Source organism: Desmodus rotundus, chromosome 4 (assembly GCF_022682495.2).
Source record: "Desmodus rotundus isolate HL8 chromosome 4, HLdesRot8A.1, whole genome shotgun sequence".
In the NCBI taxonomy this organism is placed as follows: domain Eukaryota; kingdom Metazoa; phylum Chordata; class Mammalia; order Chiroptera; family Phyllostomidae; genus Desmodus; species Desmodus rotundus.
In genome coordinates, this window is record NC_071390.1 from 181,078,978 (window position 1) to 181,094,470 (window position 15,493).

A 15,493-nucleotide genomic window follows, 5' to 3' on the forward strand; every position below is an offset into this window, starting at 1 on the left:
AGGATCAGATTTGAGTGAGCTGTGCAGAAATCTCCTGTGCTAAAAGCTCTGTTGTTGCTGATGGACCCAGAGGTCAGGGCCAACCTCCCTCCAGTGCCTGCAGTCTCCCCAGTCCCCGCCTCTGCGGCAGGGGGCCACTCACTGCAGTGCTCCATGCCTCCAATGCCTTCACGTCTGAGCCAGGAAGAATGGCATAGTCACCCCACACTGAGATGGGTACCAGTTATCTTGCAGAAATTAAGGACTTTCACCTCTAAGTGTGTGCGCCTGTCTCTGACACTGGATGACAGTTCACCCCATGGGAAAGTCCTTGCAGCGTGGGTTTAGGTCAGCTGTTACCAGGCCCTTCCCCATGCTCCCAGCAGGGACTGGGGGTGGGGTAGGGTGGACATGCCCCACTGCGCCAGGCCTCACAGGAAGGAGTATTTCCGTTTCCATCTCAGCGGTGACACCTGGTGACTTGGTCCTGTGACTGGGGCCCAGGTTCCCCGAGGAACTCGGCACCAGCTGACTGCTCGCCTCAGGTGGGCTCACTCAAACCAGGGCTTTGAAGTGTGTGCACGCGGCTCCCCAGGTTCCCTTCCACTTGCACGTGAGCTCCTTTTATAATGGGTCTGGCTGAGCCCTCAGGTTCTGGGGCCGAGCCCCCTGAACAGCTTGCGCAGCACCCTGTCCTGGTCCTCAGGCCACACCCCCCCCTGGGGCCAAGGGGAGGATCCCCGAGGCAGGCTGGAGAGCCACATCTCCACTGTGAGGCATCAGCCCTACCCCCCACTTTTGCACTGTGGGCCCCCTGCCCTGCACGTCCATTGTCTGGCCAGGGCTCAGAGGGGTGAAGGTCAAGTAGCACCACAACACACAGCTGTGTCTGCTACAAATGACCCCTTTGGGGCTCCTACCTGGATGCCCCAGAGAATGGGGTGGAGTTGCTGTGCTTCCCTCCCCTTCCCCACATCTTGTGCCTGTGGTGGGTGACAATTCTTCTGAAATCTGGCCGTCCCCACCCCCACACACTGGGGACAGAAAGGAGAACCAGAGCAGCACACGACACAGGAAGCTTTATTCATGCACGTGTCTCGGACAAAGGCAGGCTCACTTCAGTATGCTGTCATCGCGGGCTGAAAGGTTGGAAGGAAAACACACGTCACTGCCTGGTCAGGCAACTCAAAAGGAGCACTTCAGCTGTTTGGGTTAAACATTCCACGTCTAGTTCCATGGAGCCCGACGATGCTCTGCTTAAACTGTCCTGGGTGGTCCTTTCCCACGAACAGCAGAGGGATGAGTGTGCGGGTGCGGGTCCCGCAGCCTGAGGGCGGCCAGGACAGTTCACATTCCCCAGGCAGTTAACCTCCAGGGCCTAGAGGCCTGGGCCTGGCCAAAGGCAAGGTGCCCCCATGTCCCCCCAGGACCACCCGCTGGGCCAGTGCTGGGTAAAAGGTGGCCCGGCCCCGCCCCACCGCTGTGGGTCACTTGCAGCAAACGTTTGTTCCTGAAGATCCGAGTGGAGGGCAAATCTGTAAGGTTCAGAACACCAGTACCTTCCGCCAATTCTCTCTCGATCCGTTTGAGTTCATCCTGCTTCTTTTTCTCCTCGGCCGCGATTCGCCTTTCCTCCTCCGCCCGAGGTTTCAGGTAACCTGGTGAGGGAAAGCGGGAAGGGAGGCGCTTCCACTGAAATGCTGTGTGAAAGCAACTCGGTCCACACGCAACGTTACCTTCAGGTCCAGCGTGAACCTTTAATTCTCCCTAACCTCGCCGGAGGTCAAGGCCTGCCAGGCCCCCCTCACCGGGGAGCAAGGCAGGGTCCCGAAGGGTCCCGCCACCCAGCGCTCCACCGACCCCGCCCCGAGTGCACCAGATGTTAGCAGCCCCCGAGTCCCAGTTGCCGGGCGGGGCCGACCGGGGCTGCTTCCGGCTAGGCCTGCACCCGCCCTCCGAGCGTACACTCCCCGGTTCACCGGACGGCACTGCGGGGCACGAGCGAAGTCCGCGATCACTCACTGTAGCGCTTGGCTCCGTAGGTCACGCCGAGGAACAGGGCAGAGTAGCGGCAGAGCTGAGGGGAGAGGGTGGTCAGAGACGGCGCGGCGGAACCGGGGCCCCGAAGCCGCCCGCGGAGCGCGGTGGACGGAGAAGGGGGATCGCGCTGCGGCGTCGGGAATCCAGGACGCGGGGCCGGGAGGAATGGGGCCGTACTCGCGGGGTCGCGGGCGCGGAATCGGGAGCGCGGCGAGCGCGGTGGACCGAGGAAGGAATCCGGGGCGCGCGGCAGGGGTGAGCAATGGGGTCGCACCCGCGGGGATCGGGGTCGGGAGTCCCGGGCTCCGTAAGGTCGGACGCGCGGGGGCGCCCCCTGAGCCGAGGACCGGGAGATGGCCACGAACCCTAGTTCACCTTGATGAGCGGAGAAACCTGCACCGGCGGCACCATGTTGTCCGTGACCTTTGCACCGGAAGCACAATCCGGAGCGGACGAGGACGTCACGAGGCTTCGGAAAGCCTTAGAGTTGCGCGCGCGCGCGCGCACACACACACACACACACACACACACACACACATAGACACAGAAAAGGGTACCGGGGAGAGCGCATGCGCCGTCAGTGACGAGTGAGCGCGTCACGGCGCTCCCGGCGGCCAGAGGGGGAACGGCGCGCGCCCGCGTGGGTTGCGTGTGACGTCACGGGGCGTGCACGAGGTGCAGGGCGCGCGGCTCGCGACCCGCGGCGCGTTTGCGAAGCGGGTGAGGCGGGAGGGACGGCGGCGCATGCGCGTTCCCGGCGGGCGAGCGCCCCCCGCAGCCCCTGCGGTCGCCGGGCCCGGTGGAGCACAAGGCGGGGCCCGCACCGCAGGCCCAACGTTTGAGAAGTTTAAGTCGCGCTTACTAGGGGTGCAGCGGGCTCTCTGCCCCGCTCCCGGGGGCGGTCCATTCACCGCCGGGCCGTCGGGAAGGATCCGAGCCGCACGACTCGAGTGTCCGCCCCTGTCAGCCCCGAGGATGGCCCGGGGAGGGGGCCCGGTGTCCAGCTCCCCTGGGCAGGCCCCTGGCCGCCATACCCCTCGGACGGTGCAGGCGGGTGGCCGCACGCTGTCCAGTCCCCCAGCAGAGCTGGAGCGCCCTTATCCCAGGAGCTTCCCGGGAAGACCGCCCCCGACCCGCCCCCCCAGTAGAGCCGGCTCCGGGGGTCTCGCTGGCTCCTGCCCTCAGTACCCTGCAGTCCAAGCTCCTAGGTCCACCTCGGGCTGGGCCTTAGGGGCCACGGACCCCCAGACCTCATGTACGGAAAGGAGGGGCGCATGGTCACACCGCAGGGCCCGGAGTAAACCCTCCATCTCGGCCCTCTGCGGGCCCCTGGGAGCATCCCCCTGCCTCCCTCAACTCTGGTTAGCGCTGCTGAAGCCTGGCCAGGTCAGGCCTGGTGTGCAGAGGGGCCACCCAGAGATGGGGCAGTGGTGGCCGGGTAGCCTCCTCACTTCTCCGCCGCGCTGGCGCGTGGTGCCCATGGCACGGGGCTCCGGGCGTGGCCGGTACACTGTCCACCCCCCCACCCCACCCCCGAGCCGGGAGCTGCTTTGGGAGAAGCTCCCTGAGAACTAGGGCTTGGGACACACTGGGGTCCCCGCTCTGCTGAGGGGGCGCCCACTTCTTACTCTTCACCAAACCTCCTCCTGGAGGAGTTGGGCAGATGACCTCAGGTGACAAGTGTCTTTGTCCTTCCCTGAATTTTAAAATAAACCAGGCTCCTCAGCAACTCCTGCTTCCAGAATCAAAAATAAGTGTCTCTGGGGTGGAAGGTGGGGCCAGAGTGCTGGTGGGGGACCACACACCATTAGCTTCCACCAGGTGGAAGGTGGTGACCCCTGGGGACATGCACAGGCACACACACAGCATCACCCAGGAAGGCCCCTGAAGCCGGGAGGCCCTTGGCCCAGGGCCCTTCCTGGGGTCTGCTGGGGGGGGTTCCCCACCTGGCTCAGGACACTGGGACCGCCTGCGGACACCCTGCACCTGTCAGGGCCAGCTGTCCATGTGGAAGCCCGATACCCTCCCGGGAGCTGGGCTCCGAGGCTATCTTTAGTGCTCAGACCCCGGCCGGCCCCAGGAACCCTCGCTGGGGCCTCTGCCAGCCCTCCGGCCTCCCCTTCAGGGGCCTGTGAGCACAGATTCCACGCGCCTTCCCCTCTGCAGATGGCACTCCCCACTCCTGCCGGGGTCCTTCCAGGCCCAGCCAGACCCCACCCAGCTGGGGACAAGGAAAGCCCTGTCCAAGGTGCAGGCCAGGCCCAGGTCCTCACCTCAGGCACATGTTCTCCCTCTGGGAGTCCTCTAGGTAGAGCCCTGTCCCCTGCCCCAGTCCCTGCAGGTGGAGCACACTTCCCCAGGTCCCTCAGGGGCCCTCTTGTCCCACATTCACTGAGTGTGCCCCTGGGGGCAGGGCCCCCGCCACAGCCCCCACAGAGGCAGAGCTTCAGAGATGTGCCCACGGAGACAGCCCCCGCAACTGCAGCTGCGGGGACTGCACAGCACCCTCACCCCTGCCCACTGAGGGCCGAAGCTGCGGCCCAGCCCTACCAGGGCCAGCATACCTGGCCTCTGACTTTGCGGTGACGGACACCCACAGGGACGTGGCAGAGTGGGAAGGCCAGGCTGAGTGCTAGCTTTGGCTGGCCCATCTGGCCCTCTGTCCCCTCCAGTGTGCCTTCAGAGGGGTGGCCCCAGCACCAGGGTGGGGGGCCTGGGACCTCTCTGCCATCCAGGCAGGGAAGTGAGGGCACACAATATACTTGGGGGCACTTGGTGACTGGCCACTAGGTCCCCACCTACAGGGACCTTGTGCAAATCTGAGAAAAGTGCCTTCTTTTTCTGGCTCCTGCAGCTCCCAGGCCCTCAGCTCACCTGCACATGGCTAGGGAGATGTGCAGAATCCAGGACAACAGGGGCCCTGAGTGGGAGCTGTTGGGAAGTGCCTGGGAAGTTGGGGGCCCTGCTGGGCGGGGCAGCATGGGGCACCTGAGTCACTGCTGACTGTCACAGCTCACTCTGCAGCTATCTGGTCCCCTGGGGGGCCCTGAGCCTGTCCTTGTAGGGAGTGACAGCCAGCATGCAAGCCATCCTGGGGGACTGGGCAGGAGCTTAAGAGAGCCGACCTGGGTGGGGAGGGTACAGATCACCCCAACGGGCAGACCAGCATGGTGAGTGGGCACCAGGCAGGCAGCTGGGCGGGGCATGTGAGTGACTGTGGGTGCAAGTGCGTGTGCCCATGAGGTGAGTTTGTGCACGTGTGTGCAGGTGTGTGTGCACTGGGGGGAGGGGGACATCAATGCCCCTTGGCTGCCCCAGAGACATTCTGGGGCTAGAAGAGGGAGAGGCCTGGCCTTCACCTTAGCGGGATACCCAGAACAAGCCCACCCACCCACTGGCCACTTGCACAGTCCGTTTGCTCCTCGGACACCCAGCCGGCTCCTGGGTCTTGGACTGCAGACCTGGCAGGCCAGAGTTCAAGGTGACCCCTGGGTGCTGTGTGGTCAGGGCCTTCTCACCGAGCATCTGCAGCTGGCCTAGCCTGGGGACCCAGGACCCAAGTGCCATGGCCCACCCATCCTCTGCATCAAGTCCCCCCAAACCTGGGCTGGGGGACCCTGAGCCCCAGCACTCTCATCACAGGCCAGCAGGAAGACCAAGAAGAAGGAGGGGGGCGCCCTCCGGGCCCAGAGGGCGTCCTCCAACGTCTTCTCCAACTTCGAGCAGACCCAGATCCAGGAGTTCAAGGAGGTGAGGCTCTGCTCCTGCCCAGCAGGCCCTCAACCCAGAAGTCCCTGCCCCGGGGGCGGGCCCTGGGAACCCTAAAGCAGGCAACCGAGAGACCCCAAGTGGGCCTTGCTCCACGGCCAAAACAAGCAAGTGGGTGCCTCTGCTCACTCGGGCGGCCTGTTCCAGGCCTTTACACTGATGGATCAGAACCGAGACGGCTTCATTGACAAGGAGGACCTGAAAGACACCTACGCCTCCCTGGGTAGGTGCCCGACGGGGCTCTGTCACAGCCCCTGCCTTGACTCTGGCCTGACAGCCCATAGGCTGTGACAGCTGGGCTGGCAGGGGTGTTGTTGGGCACACAGGGAGGGGGGCAGCCTCTGCTCCCCACCTGTAACATGCTTTTCTCAGCCTGAGGAGGTCCTGCCCTCATGGCCAGGGGGACAGGCTGGCCTCCACCTGGGGGATTTGCACAGACCCGCCTTCCCTCTGGGCCCCCCTGATGTCCAGGTAAATAGGACACAGACCCTCCCGGCTCCATGTGGTCTCCTGTCCCCACTCCTGGCAGTCCGCCTGCCTGGGGCTCAGGGTTTGGGGTTCTGCTAACATGCACAACCCATACCCACCACACCTGGGCCAGGCGTCTCCCCATTGGCTGGCCTCCTGCCCCAGTCTCCCCACTTTATTCTGGGGCCCCCTGGAGAATGACGGAGGGGGGAGGCCCTGCCCAGTGACCCCACATCTGCGACAGGCAAAACCAACGTGAAGGACGACGAGCTGGATGCCATGCTGAAGGAGGCCACAGGGCCCATCAACTTCACCATGTTCCTGAACATGTTCGGCGAGAAGCTGAGCGGTGAGCCCTCAGGCCTCGGCCAGGCAGTGTGCATTTATTTAGAAATGCAGATGCTCCGTACACAAATCAGGATTTTCAGATCTCCTGAAAAGCCCTGGGGCCCGGCTTTCAGGGACCCACACGTGTGACCCCTACACCTCGCGTGCCCTTCCCCACTCAGCCGCAGCCCTGCCTCCCGTCTGCCTCTGCCCCCACTCCCTGGGCATGCACCCAGCCCTGGGCCTGGGTGGGACCCTGAGCACAGGCGCCCAGGGCAGGGGCTGCTGGGTGCCAGGTACTTGGGGGCAGGAGGGCCCTCTGGGCTGACGGCACAGGGTGGCAGGAGCAGGCCTGGAGTCTCTGTGGGTAGGTACGGATGCCGAGGAGACCATCCTGAACGCCTTCAAAATGCTGGACCCCGAAGGCAAAGGCAGCATCAACAAGGACTAGTGAGTGTGGCCCAGGCTCCCAGAGCCCCAAGCCCACGCCCCACCCAGCTTCCCCCGAGCCCCTCAAAATAACAGAGGGTAAACCCGTCCTGCCGGAGCTAGGTCCAGGGCTCCCTGGGCCAAGCCCTGGGGGGCGGTGTGCCTGTGTGTGTGTGTGGCGGGGGGGAGGCTCCGGGTGCCCATGCTCTGTGAGCCGCCTTCAGGCACCCCCACCCCCATGGAGGAGCGTGCTGTGAACTGCCCAGGTCGCAGCCCCCCCCCGCCGTCACTGTCCAGCTGTCCTGTGCTGACCCCTCCTTCGGAGCAGCTAACTTGGGGCCTCTCTCCTCGTCCTCAGCGTCAAACGGCTGCTCATGTCCCAGGCAGACAAGATGACTGCAGAGGAGGTGCGGCCCCTCGCCCCACCTGCGCCCTCTCCCATGGCCCCCAGGACTCCAGGGGTCGGCTGGGGGTGTGCCGCAGCCGAGAGACGCTGCAGCACTGCTATGGGAGGGGACACCCCGTGGCCGAGCCCCAGCCTGCCCCTCGCTCTGCAGTGACCGCTCCTCCCCAAGTGTGGCAACAAGGCCAGAGCCAGCTAGAGTTCAGGCCCTGTCACTCACCCTCGGGCTGCACTTTTGCTGATCCCCTCCTGCCTGGACCTGACCTCCAACACCCCGCGTGCAGGTCGACCAGATGTTCCAGTTTGCGACCATCGACGCTGCAGGCAACCTGGACTACAAGGCACTGAGCTATGTGCTCACCCACGGGGAGGAGAAGGAGGAGTGAGGAGTGAGGGGTGTCCCCACCCCAACCCGGGCTATGACCAGTTCAATAAACCTGAACCCACAAACCTGCTTGCAAGTGTCCGTAGGGATGGGGACATGTCCACCTGGGGCAGGAGGGCCTGGGGGGCACATGCACCCATGGGCCCTGCCTCTGCCACTCCCCTGGCCCTGCCTGTCAGCACCCAGGCTGAGGGTCGGCTCACTCAGTGACTGAGGTTGAGAGAGGCTCTGGGAGGGGCTTCTTCAAGGAAGGCTCCCCCACACCTGTGCACTCCAGACATCTGGGGCCCTCAGGAACCCCAGCTGGACCAGCTCCCCGGCAACCACGTCCCCACACACCCCTGTGCTAGCCATCCCGCCATTTCCAGGCTCAGCGGTGGCTGTCACAGCCCAGGTGACCAGAACCCCAGCGCCCTCCACACCCCCCAGGCTAGCTTCTCAGCTCTAGGAATGAGCTGCCGCAGGGCCTCCTGCAGCTTCGGAGCTGTCGGGGCCCCCAGGGTGCTGGGGCGGGGCCTCAGGGAGGGTCTGCCGTTGGGCTGCGTGGTCCCTGTTGTAGGGGCTGGCGCCAGCCTCAGCCTGCAGGCGCCGGTATGGGGTGTGGAAGAAGAGCACCAAGCAGCAGCTGAAGAGGGTGCACAGGCCGGCCATCAGCAGCATGGACACTGCGGGGACACAGACAGTTCTGCCGGGGCTCACCCACAGTCCCGGCCGACCCCACTCACTGGGAGCACAGGGTGACCGCTGGGACAGAGCCCCCTCGGGTGGCCACACCCGTGCCTGTCTCTCCGGCTGTCCATCTCCCTCCCCCTGTCTGTCCAACCTCTTTATCTTTTCCCCATCTCATTTTAAAAACGACTCATGCAGGGTTTAGAGGCTGGGCTTTGTGAGGGTCTCAGGGCTGCTCCCACCAGGCTGACCCAAGGGGTTCTGTCTGTTCTGGCCCCTGATCTCGCCTCATGGGTGCCCAGCACCCGCCCACAAAGGACAGCACTGGGGCAGGTGAGGGAGGTTCCCAAGGCTGGAGTGGGTGGGTCCCAAGCCCGGCCCTCCTCACCGGGTGCTCTCCGGGCGCCCATGGGCTGGGACACTCACCCTCCCAATCCAGGGAGTCCTGGTCCCCGCGGCAGGCGGAGAAGCCTGGCTTCACGCGGCGCACGGTCAGGGCGGTCAGCAGCAGCATGATGAGCATGCCCTCCACCTGCCTGGGCAGCCACGAGGCCCTCAGCACAGCCAGACACTGCTGCCACCCCAGTGCCAGATGCTCAGGGCAACGTGGGCCCGCAGCAGGCGGTCAGCACACGCCAGCCTTGCAGGAGCCGGCGGGTCCCTGCTGTGTGGCCTGGGACATGCGAGGGCAGGGTTAACAGGGTCCCCAGGGAAGCAACAGGGGTTGCACACTCACCCCAGCACAAAGACCAGGCCAGCAGCGGCGCCCTCGCCCACGGGGAAGGAGCACTCCACCGCCAGCTCCATGGCGACAGGCGCCACGGAGAAGCCGAAGAACCCAAGCAGCGAGCAGATGGTGGCCAGCGCGATGGTCTGTCCCCGCAGCTGGGACACCTGAGCGCAAGGTGCACCGGAGCCGGCAGTCAGATGCGCCCCCGCCCTAGATTCAGGCCTCCAGGCCCTGCGCCGGCACCGGCACCGGCTGGCTGAGCAGGGTGAGCAGCGTCGTACCCAGGGCCCCCCACCCCCACGGGCACGTCTGTTCTGGCCAGGCTGCCAGCTGCCCCCCCGCAGACTGGTCTCAGCAGCAGGGGACACTCACCAGGGCAAAGGCCACGCAGACCAAAGAGGTCAGGCAGAAGCCAACCTTGACGGCTTCCATGAAATGCCTGGTCCGGTCCACGTACAGGCCAAGGCCCAGCGCCCCCAGGATCCCAAACACGATGAAGAGAGCCCCACAGAGGCCTGCGAACTCCTGGAGGTGGCGAGGAGGCCGGGCAGCTGTCATCGTCCATCCTTAGGCACACGCCATCCCCAGGGGCCTCAGGGAGGCCTCAGGGCCCACGGTGCAGGGCCACTGAGCGTGCTGAGGCCCGGGCAGGACCGCAGGGCAGGTGGGGGTGCAGGGGGCCTACACCCTCGGGAGGGGCCTCTTCCCGGTACCTCCCCTGCCTGGGACTTAACCACTGCTAAGGGAAGGGCCTGGTCACTGCACACACCCCTCCGTCCTTGTGCCCCTGAGGAGCTGGGAACTCGCGGGGCTAATGCCAGACAGCGCAGGGCACAACCGGGGCCACCGTGAGCAGGCGAAGGTCCTTCCCTCAGACTGTCCAGCGTCAGAGGGGGACCCTGCCCCAGAGCCTACAGCTCTGGCCATCCTGCGCGGCCAGAGAAAGTCCTATTGCCCGAGCAGGGCCACCCTCCGCACGGACCCAGCCCACCGTCCACAGGCCGCGTCTGGCACCTGATACTCTTCACACATGGCAGCTCAACAGTGCGCATAACAGGAGGTCACCATGGCCAGGTGTGGAAACCCGGGGCTCGGGGAGATCATGGGCCATGCCACAGCCACAGGCGGGAGGCGCAAAGGCAACCGGCCTGCAGGTGGCAGCTTCCAAAGCCAGGCGGGCACTCACGTTGGAGTAGCCTTTCACACAGAGGACCTGCTGCAGGAGGACGGAGAAGCTGGAGAAGATGCCGACGCCGCCCCCGAAGCACACGGCCAGGATGATGTAGGCCTTGTTCCTCAAGAGCTGGAGTGGAAGGGCAGCTCAGCCCAGCAGCCCCACCCAGCGGGACAGACGGAGAGAGCCCCACCCACCCCCTTCCTCTCCGCCTCCTCCCAGCCCCCAGAGCCTCCCCAGCCCCAGACCCCACAAAACCAACCAGCTTCAGCCCGTCCAGGAACTTCTCCGAGGTGGACTGGGCCGCTCCCGCGGAGGGCGGGGTGGGGGGCACACTCTCCCAGAGGCACGCGGTGGCCAGCAGGCAGGCGAGGCCGGCAGGAATAATGTAGATGCCCAGCTGGGGAGAGGGTGTGGGTGCAGGCGTGTGTGTGCGTGCAGGCCCGCATGTGTGTGCACACGCAGGCCCCAAGGACGCATGTGCCAGCACCAGCTCCATGGGCTGGTCGCTCCAGGCTCCAGGACATCCCGTCCACTGTTCCCAGGAGGGTGTCAGTGAGCCCAGGTGGACCTGCTCAGCTCTGCTGCACTGGAACCCCAGCTTTCAAAGTGCAGCCCAAGGACAGCTCCATGGCGACAGCCCTGCCCTCTCCCGCAGCTCCAATCACCCACCCAACGGCCCTCCGGACCCCTCTTCCTGCCTCTGCGAATGTCCCCATGGCACCATGGCACAGCTGGAAGCCCCTCATCCCTCACCACCCCGGAACCCGCAGCCTGAGCCTGCCCCACCTCCCCGACTCCTCGGGATGCCCAGCCACACCCTCACGTCCAGGGCTGTTCCAGACACGACCGAGCCACCCTCCCGCTGAGACACCCGCAGAGCTGTCTCCTGCCAACACCAGCCTGGACTGACCCTTCCTCCCACCCTCCCCGGCTCCGCCCCACCCCCAACCTGCATCCACCTCCAGGCCTTTCTCTGCCTGTCCCTCGTCTTCCCCCCCCCACACCCTCCCACGCACGCCACTCTCCCACCCTCCAGCCACTCACCTCCCACCTCGCTGAGGCCTCCCCCCACAAGGAAACCGCCTGGCACTGAGAAGGTGCCGGCTCTTGCACACTCAGAGAAGTCCTGCGTGCACCTAGGGCACTGCCCCTTGTGGCCACAGGGAGGGGCAGGTGCACACTCACACACAGGTGTGGACTCGCTCGTGCGCACTAGAACCCATCAGGCATGCACACACACCACACACTTTGCACATGCATACAGCACAGGGATGCACACATGCAACACAAACGTGTGCGTGCATGTGCACACACAACGTGAAGACACAGGCTTGCCCACATCACATGCAAACTTGCACGTGCATGGGGGCTGTGCCCCATGAGCTCCCTCACCATTGTGGGGATGCCGCCCTCCTCCTTCGCCAGGGCAGGAGATAGCACGTTGGCCACCAGGACACCCAGGGGGTTGGCTGCATGGACAGACAGAGCATGCACAGATTGGCCACAGAGGCGCACCCGGCCCTGCAGGAGCTGGGGGTGCAGAGGGGTGAGGAGTGCACGGGCCAGAGGGGACGGGAGCCTCGCCCTCAACTCACCCATGGTGCCGATCATGTTGGCCGTGGCTCGCTGGTGCTCAGGGAACCACAAAGCGGCCAGCTTGGCCGGAGAGAAGATGACCAGGGTCTGGGCCAGGGCACAGAGGCTCTGGCCACCCATGAGGAAGGCAAACGGGTCCTGGACCCTGAGAGGCATGCAGGGCAGGGCACGGAGCACACTCCCGACGAAGTTCAGCCACGCGCACAGGATGGTCTGAGGGGACAAGGTCAGGAGCTCGGCGGGCCAGCTCATGCCCTTCCAGCTCTCCCGGATGGCTCTGCCCAGGGACCCTGGCCTGGGGAGGGGGTGATGGCCCTCCAGCCCACACCCGGGGGCCCCACCCCACCCCAGACCCGGCCCTGGCGTGGTGTCTGACTCACCGCCCAGCGGAGCCCGACTGAGTCCAGCACCCAAATAGCCACCAGGCCAAATGGGATGGACACCACAAAGTAGACCAGTGAGAGCCAGTTGACCTGGTTGGTGGACAGGCTGAAGTACTGGGCGATGGTGTCAGCCACGGGCGCAAAGCTGAGCCACAGCTGTGGGACACACACTGGTGTCAGCCCAGGGCCAGTGCCACAGGCACCGAAGCCGCCTGCTGTCCTGGGCTTGGCTAGCCAGCCTGAGAAAAGGAAGTGTCCTGCCGTTCCACGGTGGCCAGGGTCTTCTCCTGACCGCAGGCCTGGAGTGTGGACAGAGCTGTCCTTGAGGGCCTGGTCCTGGGGGCAGAAGAGGGCCAACAGCCTGGCCAGAGCCTGCAGGACCATCAGCCCTGCTGGGGCTGACCCACCGAGGAAGAGGCCCGAGGGCTGTCCGTGGGGTTGGACCTTGTGTGCGGTGCACTGTGTGGCAGGTGGGTGCTGGGTGTGGCTGGAGCCCACATCTGGCAGGTGTCGGGATGGGGGAGCCAGCGGCCCTGGCCAGGCAGACATGCGGACAGGGCGACACTCAATGCTTTAGTGGATGCCCAGGTGGACAAGGGCAGGAGGCGGGAGGACCAAGAGCCATGGACTGGCAGAGTGGAAGAGACTGAGGGAGGGCCGCGGGGAGGGGAGACAGAGACAGCCCAAAAGACACCTCCAGCCTGTCTGCAAACTTGGTCCCAGGTGCAACCCCCTGGACTGTGGGGGGGCCCTGCCCACCCCCCACCCGCCACAGGAGATGAGTGTTCGGAGGTGAGAGCTGCCCAAAGCCAGAGACGTTCCCCAGCTGTAGGAGCCTTGGCATGCAGGGCCCTCTGCTCGGTAGGCCTGAAGGGAGCAGTGGGCATGGCTGGGTCAGCCTGGAGTGCTTCCTGGAGGAAGCGAGACACCATCAGGTCCCTGGAGGGTGGGTGGGACAAGAGGGAGGGCTGCAGAGGGGAGGAGGGAGGTGGGCCAGCTGTGGATCAGACCCTGAGTGTCACAAATCCAAGTTCCCGGTCCTCCACATCGGAGAAGGCCCAGGGACTTGGCCCAGGCCACGCCCTCCACGGCATGGGTGGCAGACCCAGGCTTCCTGGCTGAGAGCTCTGACCACAGACCCTCATGTGACAGCCAGCTTTGGCAACAGCTGCCTTTCCTTCCTTCTTTAAAGGACAGAGCAGGGGACAGATCTGCCAGGGGACAGAAAGGGCTCCCAGGAAGGCCTGGAAGCCTTCTGCCCAGCCCAATGCAGCTGAGAGAGCATGGAGTATCTCTTCCAGACCTGCCCTGCGGAGCGGAGCCCGTCCCTCACTGGCCTCCCGCCACTTGCTGGCCTCAGGTCCCTTGCTGGCCTCACCCTCTCTGAGTTCCTCCCCAGAGCTCGTGGCAGGCAGAGCAGAGGCGGGCCCTGCTGCCGACTAGCTTGTCGGCACATGATTGCGTGGCAGCCAAATGCTACCTGACCAGTCCCTGTGGTTCTGTAGGAGGCTGGGGAATCACCCCCAGACCTCCCGGCACAATGGGAGGTGGGATGCCATGCGGCCCAGGTCAGCCCCGTGGGCAGTGCCTCTGCAGCCTGACCTGCGAGCAGGCAGCCACGTGGGGGTCAGGGCGGGCAGGGCAGCTCCAAGCCCCTGAAGTCCTTCAGAACAGGTTCCCCAAGACGGCCGTGGCCGCTTTGGCATGTGAATTATTTTGAGCTGAGGGCAACTGAGTCCCTGCAGGCTCCCGGGAAACTCTTATCCCTCCCTCAAAGAACAGAGGTTAGGGGCCTTGCCCGGGATTAGCTGCTGCCAGAAACGACTTTCCATCCTCTCTACAGAGCCGGGCAACATCTCGTCCCTGGGCCTCTGCTCCCCGACTGTCCTGCCAGGACGACCTTCCTGCCCTCTGCCACCCCCGCGCCTCCCCTCGCCACCCTCAGCTCAGAAGGCCCTCTGCGCCTCCTTCCTTCTGCCTGGAGGCTCCCTGCGCGTGGGCCCCTCCCACAGGTGCCTGTGTAATTGCATGTGGTTACTCTATCTTGTTCATCTGTCTCCTGTCGAGCTGAGGATCAGACCAGAGGGGGGAATCTGGAAGGGGAGAAGAGAGATTCTTTCTCCCCCACACCCCACTCTGCTGAAGTGCATGTAGGCGCCTGTTCAGGGGACCTGCGGGCGGCCCAGCTGGGGTGTGTAGGTGGAGAAAGGGTCACCCACTGAGCCTGCCTGGATGTTCTGGCCCCTGGGCTCCAGGCTGAGTCCTGCCAGCAGTGGGGACAGTTCTAGAACAGGTGTTGGAGTCACCCAGGACCGCAGCTGGGGAGCTGGGGAGGAGGGTGGCTGGTAAGGAAGGCCTTTTAAGGGGCCTCAGAAGCGAATCAGAATCCCAGGAGGGCACAGGTAGCCAAGGAGGGTTCCTGCCCCGGTCCGGAAGGGGGGCCTGGAGCCGCATTGGGAAGGCCTGTCCCACGTGCGGGGTTTCTCAGAGGAGGTGGGCACGTCTGGAGGGAGCCTCTCATCTGTCCACAGGGACTCCTACCCCAACCTGTCGCAGGAGGGGGACACTTTGGATATCACCTTAGAGCACAGCCCCTAGGCTCCCCCCACCACCCTGCGGGGACACCAGCCCTTCTCTCCAGCCACAGTCAGAAGGGGATCCTGTCCCGGCGCCCCAGCCCCTGCGTGGTGGCAGGAATCCTCTGCCCCTGCCGTCCCACTGTCCCTTCCGGTCTCCGCGAGATCGAGCCCAGAGCCAACGCGCACCCAGGGCGCCCCCAGGCACCGCAGGCGCCGGAAAGGGGCTCCAAGTTGCGTGGCCGCCGCTGCGGCCCCAGCCCCGCAGCAGGACACCCCCCCCCCCGCCCCCCCTCGCCCCCCGCCCCGCCCCGGCCTGTACCATGGCGTTGGAGTAGCTGAGCAGACTGACCACCAGCAGGAAGACCCAGCGGCGCGCATAGGCGCGGTAGGCCCGCAGCTCGCCCAGGGCCAAGGACTCGGCGGGCCACTGCGCTCCCCCCGCCGGCCCTGCCATCGCGCGCGGGACCTCGGGCTTCACGGGTGGTGCGTGGGCAGGGCCGCCCGCGGAGGTGGGGCCCGGCGCGCGGGGCGGGGGCTCAGGATCAGTCCCCGCCCAAGGG

At 65.3% G+C, this 15,493-nt stretch overlaps 3 protein-coding genes across 7 annotated transcripts; 1 reads left to right on the forward strand and 2 right to left on the reverse strand.

Annotated features, from left to right (window-relative positions):
- Positions 1-1,041: 1,041 nt before the first annotated feature.
- Positions 1,042-2,551, reverse strand: ATP5ME (ATP synthase membrane subunit e). The gene is made up of 4 exons (XM_024573782.4): positions 2,395-2,551; positions 2,002-2,056; positions 1,539-1,637; positions 1,042-1,118 (listed from the first exon to the last, which is right to left on the reverse strand). The coding sequence occupies exons 1-4, from the start codon at positions 2,428-2,430 to the stop codon at positions 1,093-1,095; spliced, it is 216 nt and encodes a 71-aa protein (XP_024429550.1). The 5' UTR covers positions 2,431-2,551; the 3' UTR covers positions 1,042-1,092.
- A 2,627-nt stretch (positions 2,552-5,178) lies between these two features.
- On the forward strand, positions 5,179-7,800 carry MYL5 (myosin light chain 5). Its single transcript, XM_045182637.2, has 7 exons — positions 5,179-5,189; positions 5,662-5,769; positions 5,935-6,010; positions 6,500-6,604; positions 6,954-7,032; positions 7,370-7,418; positions 7,699-7,800. Exons 1-7 carry the CDS (start codon positions 5,187-5,189, stop codon positions 7,798-7,800), a joined length of 522 nt encoding a protein of 173 aa, XP_045038572.1. The 5' UTR covers positions 5,179-5,186.
- Positions 6,623-15,473, reverse strand: SLC49A3 (solute carrier family 49 member 3). 5 transcript variants are annotated; one of them, XR_008426687.2, is made up of 11 exons: positions 15,253-15,473; positions 12,352-12,510; positions 11,971-12,184; positions 11,768-11,844; positions 10,635-10,772; positions 10,385-10,501; positions 9,571-9,723; positions 9,205-9,362; positions 8,895-9,004; positions 7,635-8,464; positions 6,623-6,994 (listed from the first exon to the last, which is right to left on the reverse strand). XR_008426687.2 is itself a non-coding variant. In XM_053922790.2 (10 exons), exons 1-10 carry the CDS (start codon positions 15,385-15,387, stop codon positions 8,244-8,246), a joined length of 1,452 nt encoding a protein of 483 aa, XP_053778765.1. In that variant the 5' UTR covers positions 15,388-15,473; the 3' UTR covers positions 6,623-8,243. The 5 variants fall into 5 exon arrangements, 3 of the variants coding, with proteins under 3 accessions (XP_053778765.1, XP_053778764.1, XP_053778766.1); XM_053922790.2 differs by having other exon boundaries at positions 6,623-8,464; positions 15,283-15,473; XM_053922789.2 differs by having other exon boundaries at positions 6,623-8,464.
- Positions 15,474-15,493: the final 20 nt, after the last annotated feature.